The 7,219-nt window shown below is 37.4% G+C and overlaps 1 protein-coding gene across 1 annotated transcript; it reads right to left on the bottom strand.

Annotated features, from left to right (window-relative positions):
• Positions 1-2,301: 2,301 nt before the first annotated feature.
• LOC141445538 (uncharacterized) lies at positions 2,302-3,254 on the bottom strand. Its single transcript, XM_074111372.1, has one exon. It carries the CDS (start codon positions 3,117-3,119, stop codon positions 2,493-2,495), a length of 627 nt encoding a protein of 208 aa, XP_073967473.1. The 5' UTR covers positions 3,120-3,254; the 3' UTR covers positions 2,302-2,492.
• Between the last annotated feature and the right edge of the window lie 3,965 nt (positions 3,255-7,219).

Below are 7,219 nucleotides of genomic sequence, written 5' to 3'. Positions count from 1 at the left end.
CACACAAACATCACGCCTGTATTCCCTAATGGGATAGGCAGAGCACGAAACGTTACCGCTTCGGAACCACTTTTAGCAATTTTAGGTTTTAAGTTTGACAAAAACGGTACAATAGTGACCTGTCGCCTACGGTATATCTTAACCTATATCGAAAATATAAACTGAGACATGGATGCACAGAAAAACCAGAAAAAGAGACTAGCGCTGGGGATCGAACCCAGGTCCTCAGCAATCCGTGCTGCGTGCTATAACCCCGACACCACCGCTGGACAACCTATAACCTCACCTACTATATCCTCAGTCGACTCTTACGACATCTAATCATACAGCTCACATTTAAACCTATGAATAAGAATAGGAAAGCTAGAAGCTACCTAAACAGACAAAAAAGGATTATAATTTATTGATTTATTATGGAACTTTGATCAAAAGGTAATGAAATGTTAATATTGGTTTTTTGGAATCTTTTTGTATTTTCTATTTCAATTCCAAATTTTTTGTTACTTTTACGGTCATCCCGTAAAACCTATATATCGAAAATACAAACTGAAATAAAGATGCACAGAAAAACCAGAAAAATAAGACCAGCGCTGGGAATCGAACCCAGGTCCTCGTCATTTCGTGCCGTGTGCTATACCGCTACACCACCGCTGGACAACGATACAGACACGAATTTCTTCTATGCACCTCATATCTCAGCTTGTGTTGTTTCTTATTAAGCCACTTAAGCAGCGATACCAGCGACAACTATGCCGTATTTGATTGCTTTATAACGATATCTGTTGTCCGGGTGAGCGGTTAGTTCCAATGGAGTGCCGAGCCTAGGAGATCCGACACAGAACTAAAGTCATCGACATCGCTCACCGGATAAGCAAACTGAAGTGGCAGGGATAACCGCTGGGGCAAACGAGTTGTTGAGTGGACAACGCGAATCGGCAAGCGTGGCGTAGGACGCCCTCAGACTAGGTGGAGCGATGATCTTCGCAGGTTAGCTGGCAAGAACTGGATGAGACTGGCCGAGGATCGTGCTCAGTGGCGTGCAACTGGAGAGGCCTATGTCCAGCAGTGGATTAAGATAGGCCGATGATGATATTTTTTTTAATAAACAAGGCTATTTAAGATATATTTTCAAATAATACATCGATGAAATTAATATAAAACTAAAAATAAATCAATAAAACTAAAAAAAAAACAATTAAGTGTACAATAAAAAAATACAAAAATATCTAAATGGATAAAATAATAATAAATTAAATAATAAAACAAAAATTAAAGCGTAATTTAAATCGAAACAACCTAAATCATGACGTCAGTTCAAATAATTCTACATAAATACCCTATAACAGCAGAAGTCTAACCATGTCATTAATTTCTAAAAATAAATGTGAATCTTAGTCATGATTAAGTAAGCCACTTATCACTGTATGTGGTATATTCATCACTGTATGAGGACTGAAAAACAGGATTGTATATAATTTATTATACTATAAGTTTTACGTGTAAGTAAATCTCTTTGTCTTGATTATGATTAGCATTTTATCCAGTTTGATATTGTACAATCGACCGACTGCTTTGATAATATTTACACCTATAGAAAGAAATTATTATTATTATGATATAAGTAGGAAATAATGGGACTAGGGCAATCGGTGTCAATTGTCCCATGATGTTTATTTATAAGCAAATCATGAATATTACTTACACGCAATATACCTTGAACTAAATAATTGGTCTTTGATGTTGGATATTTATCAGCCAAAATGTAATATGGCGTAAGGGTGGCAAAATAATTCCTTGATTGAATATATCATTTATTTTTCTATTACATCCATATTAGATAAGTAGACAGTAGGCTACTTTTTTATCCCGGAAAAATGCACAGTTCCCGCGGGAACAGCGCGCGATAACCGAATTCCACGCGGGCGAAGCCGCGGGCAAAAGCTAGTTTGCTAATATATGAGTTATCAATCTCTTTATCAATCTCATTGACTGAAAACTTCTGTAAGGTTTATATTAAACTGTTCACGTTTAATCGCAGTGCATTCTAAGCCTAAGAAGCAGTCTCGCAGTCTGTTAATCAATATTTTGCACTTAACCGGACGGACAAGCTAGCACTGCATTTGTAAAGCATAAATCTATTATTGCAACTACTGGTTTTCTCGTCAACTTCTTAAATCTGTGTTTGTTTATATGCGTCGTGGAATGCGAGATGAACAGGTTTATACAACATACTGTATATATTATTATTACGTAGAGTTATCTATATATGTTGAAAAATGAGCTGAAAAATAAACAGGACAATCCAATGAACTGTTTAATTGCATTTTTCTTAAAGGTACGGTAGTAAACAAAAATACATAACGAACATTTTTCATAACCAAACTGGTTGCTGTGAGAATTCGTTAATCGTAAATACGTCAAGAAAACGAGATAGCATTTTTTGTTCTAGTTACAAAGTTCAATTTAAGAAGAGGATGTTGTTATGTCATGGTTCACAAAGTTTTCAACGTCGCCAACCTTACTTTTTGCTGGTCAATTAACAGGTCAATCTCGCATATATGATAGCAAGGAGTGCTGCTTTTTCTAGATGCGACGAATATCATTTTCGCATTGCACGACGGCTTCTCGTTCACATCGTCATATACAAAACCCAGGTTATAAGACAAACCAGGAGGTACCCTCATGCACCTTGATAATGACAAATTAATAAACTTTATTTGCTCTAAGTCAGGGGTCACTTTATAAAGTTTAACGTATACCGGTTCTAAGGTGAGGTTTGAAAACTTGATATGCTCTGTTGTAACACCGCCTCGCTTGTATTCGATTCTGCAAGGGTTCGGGTACGTCACTAGTTTATTTTCGCATATATATGAAGCTGTTTTTCTCAAGGGACTTGAAAAATATTTTGATATTTCAATAAACCTTTCGATTTCTGATTTGAAGGCAGCTACGTACTCCGCTTTAGAGTCTTTCGCATTGTCTACTTTCGCTTCTTTTTCTAACTGCTGTTCACTACTTGATTTGCTGTCATTCTCTTTATTTGTGCCCATTTGAGGAGGTACGGGTTTTGCCATGTCTTTTGATGGTAAAGTCGTTGAATTTCGATTTTGCTTCCTCATTTTGAATTTCGCCTATAAAATAATTTGTCAAATATAAAAATCAAAAGTGTTGACGATTGTTGACGTATCTATGCCACAAAGCTATGCCATGATGTTTAGGAGCAATTTAGGAGTGGATGTGCGATCACAGTGACATTGCAGTGACAAAGTCAAAATCATTTGAAGTCAAAATAAAGTTGCCTACATATTTTTATTTTTCCTTATACGTTAAAGTAGGTTGCATACTGTATTTGTCAACAACATAGTTTCGCAGTGCCAATGGAGTAAGGTAAATGTACGAGTGCTCGTTACTGTCCCAATAGTTGGCATCTTTAATGTTATGTCATTAGCAATAGAGATGACAGCAGGGTGTCGTCTATTAATTGGGAATTAGCGTGTCGAGCACTCGAACGTTTACCTTATAGGTAATATTTAGAATGTATGCGATATAGCCTAACCAACCAAAAGTTGGAAAACTCCGACTTTGTCACTTCAAAGTTCAATATCTCAAAAACGGTTTTGATGAAACATGTCTAAGAACCATTGCTAAAAAACCTGCTTCCGAAAAAAAACGCATTCAAATCGGTCAACCCGTTTAAGAGCTACGGTGCCACAGACAGACGCACATAGCGGTCAAACTATAACACCCCTCTTTTTGCGTCGGGGGTAACAAATAAAAACAAAAACATCATTATAAATCAATTCTTTTGCCATGTTAAGTCCAGAATTTCCTTCTGATATCTGCTTTTTTCAAATATGTACCATTTAGGGCTATCAATGCATGAACAGGCTACTGTTACTGAACAAGTGAGCTACAACTTCAGCATTACCTGCAAATTATCTGCACTTACCATAAGGTTAATCTTAGCTCATATTTAGGGTTCCGGAGCCAAAAAGGCAAAAACGGAACCCTTATAGTTTCGTCAAGTCCGTCTGTCTGTCTGTCTGTGCGTCCGTCCGTATGTCACAGGCATTTTGCTCAAAAACTACAAGATGTTTATCAATGAAATTTGGAGTACAGATGTCTTGTCAAAGCCGCTTTTTAGTTTTGTAGTTAAATTACAAAAATAAATATTTATAGGGGGGGCACTCCATACACGTAACAGAAATTGTGTTTTTTTTTTTACTCGCATCAACGTATGGCACATAGTTCGACAGCTCTTTTGAAAATATAGTAAGGTTTCTCAAAAACTTTTTTGATTAAGTGAAGATTTCCGGAAATAATCGCTCCCAAAATTGTGCCCTCTATCTTGTTAAACGTTTGTCCAAACAATATGCAAAAAATATGGAAAGGTAACGCTTAATAAATACTTTCAACGAAAATTGGTTTCAACATGATCGGATATAGGTACCGTTTTTGAGTTGTATGCCGAAAAACTGCGCTTCTCAACAAAAGGACGTAAGTGCCGTGAAGATACGCTCTTTTTCTGGTAATAGATTTTAAGACTGTAGTAAGTGTTTGAATTGTGTTATAACGCACATAATATTACTTGATTTTTTTTCGTAATGTCTACGGAACCCTATCTTGGGCGTGTCCGACACGCTCTTGGCCGGTTTTTAAATTATGAATAACGTTAAAACATGGTAACATGTTCCCTGAAGACTTAATAGTCAACTAAGCTGACTACGAGTCTGGCAGGTGCCGTGCAACAACAGGGTAGGCAACCTGGGGCAACACAAGCGCTGTCCACCTTTTTAGTGCATGCTTCAGGTTGGGCACGTATCCGAATATCGAAAATTGAAATATCGACGGTCAAGATATGGAACCTAACCTTACCTACTTTCATTATTTTGACCTTCGACTTTTTAAAATTAGATATATTAATTTTCGATATTCAGGTACAAGCCAGGGGCCTTTGTATAAGTATCTCAAAGTTTGGCATTTGTGTTTTGTTTCTTTTCTTTTTTTATACATACATACCCCAGGTAGCCGACCCTGTTACGGTTGCGTGCGGGTGCAGTTACTGGCGCTGCCTACTTGAACTAACTGCACACCACCAGAGTCTGCTGATATAGTTATTTATGCAACTGTATCGTAATAGGGGTCTTTAAAACACGAGTGTGGTTTTAAGAAGGCGTAGGCGTAGGGCCTAATTACGTACAGTTGCATACAATATTTTATCTACATCCATATATTAAATCGTCTATCATTTAGCGCCACTGCTTAAGTGGCTAAAAAATAAGAAACAAACAAGCTGAGATATGAGGTGCATAGGGGAAATTCGTGTCTGTACCGTTGACCATCAGTGGTGTAGCGGTATAGCACGCGGTACGGAATACCGAGGACCTGGGTTCGATTCCCAGTGATGGTCTTATTTTTCTGGTTTTTCTGTACATCTATATTTCAGTTTGTATTTTCAATTTAGGTTTTACGGGATGACCGTAAAAGTAAAAATTTGGAATTGAAATAAAAAATACAAAAAGATTCCAAAAAAACAATCTTACCTCTATCATGTGTTCAAGAACCATTGAGAATGACCTGCATTAACGATAACTAGGTAGGTAGTCTGCCCCACGAGCTGCGCCCGCTGCGCGCGCGACGACCTGCTGCTGCTTGTGCGCGCGTCGCGGCGCGCCCCGGTGCTGTAAGGATGTATGATTACTTCCTTCCGGAAGAAGAAAGAATTTTTATTCCATTACGATACAGCCGTGTTCATAATAGAATCCAATGTCGTAATACTGGTCATTATCTATGGTTTTTGAACGCATAATGGAGGATTTACTATATGGGTGTAGATAAAAGTATGTAATTTGTAAATCACATTGTAAGGGAGAGGAGAATATCTTTGGGACAACAAAACTATTGCTCTAAGTGGTCGACAGTGCACATTACGCAGTGTAAGGAGAGCTACTTGCATTCCTTTCTTAAAATATCGACTTTACTGTGATTCTTGACAGAGATACCACTATATTGCCTTGCTTTACTAAGTATTTCATTTTAAGTATTAATTCCTATTAATAAATTCAAGATCGCATGACCGGTGGCTCAACCTGTTTTGCAACCTGTCTTACCTTGTTAATGATCGCACAATAAAATGTACCTGCTTGCATCTCATAGGATAGTACAATGTACACGTGTCTACGTTCATTGTCCTAGTATCCATGCAATTTTGTAGCTTGTCTTAACTAATACAGTATACTGTTTATAAGTCTCTAAATACATATAAAGACTCCAAAACCCAATCTTAATTTGATTGCATAGCGACATAATATCTTGTCCGGGTGAGCGGTTAGTTCCAATGGAGTGTTGAAAGTCTCTCGCTGCTTAAGTGACTAAATAAGAAAACAAACAAGCTGAGATATGTGATGCATAGGAGAAATTTGTGTCTATACTCCTGTCCAGTGGTGGTGTAGAGGTATAGCACGGAATCACACGCAGCACGGAATGCTGAGGACCTGGGTTCGATTCCCAGCGCTGGTCTCTTTTTCTGGTTTTTCTGTGCATCTATGTTTCAGTTTGTATTTTCGATATGGATTTTACGAGATGACCGTTAAAGTAACAAAATTTGGAGTTGAAATAAAAAATACAAAAAGACCCCAAAAACCAATCTTAATGCAGACTGTACCTTCACATTATAAACAATCTGGTTTTAAACTTCCACACGAATACTTTTTTAATAAAAAAAAGTTGTTTTATAAAACGTAATAATTTAGCTCTGGAACTGGTTATACTGATGTACGTCAACGCTACCTGCGTAAGCCCAAAAGGATAGGAATTCTCAACAAATTGTCATCAATAGGGCGTTAGCACGCAAAGTTTGAAACTACCAGAATTTTCGATAGACTTTACGCCTGTCTCAGAAACGACAAGTAATGTTTAATATTGACCACAAACATTGTTAATAAATCGAAACTTGTTCGAGAATTTCGTGATTCAATGCAGTAAATGAGTAGTGACAAATTGGGTATCAATTGAAGAGCGATAAAGGGGTGCTTTGCATAACCATGCCAATTAAAAAAAACCGGGCAAGAGAGAGTCTGCTCCTAAGCAAAACGTACGCGGTGTGGGGTCAAATTATATTGGAAATTGATATTTACAGACACACATAATAAATCAAGATTTACAGACTTCCAGTTAGTTGGAATAGCTACCTTCACACCAAATTTCAAGTTTCTAGGAC

This window comes from Choristoneura fumiferana, chromosome 2 (assembly GCF_025370935.1).
Source record: "Choristoneura fumiferana chromosome 2, NRCan_CFum_1, whole genome shotgun sequence".
Lineage (NCBI taxonomy): Eukaryota > Metazoa > Arthropoda > Insecta > Lepidoptera > Tortricidae > Choristoneura > Choristoneura fumiferana.
The sequence above is the reverse complement of the archived record's forward strand: the minus strand, read 5'-3'. Positions and strand labels throughout refer to the sequence as shown.

Coding starts and splice junctions, on each gene's coding strand:
- LOC141445538 (XM_074111372.1), bottom strand. CDS start 3,119: ATGAGGAAGCAAAATCGAAATTCAACGACTTTACCATCAAAAGACATG.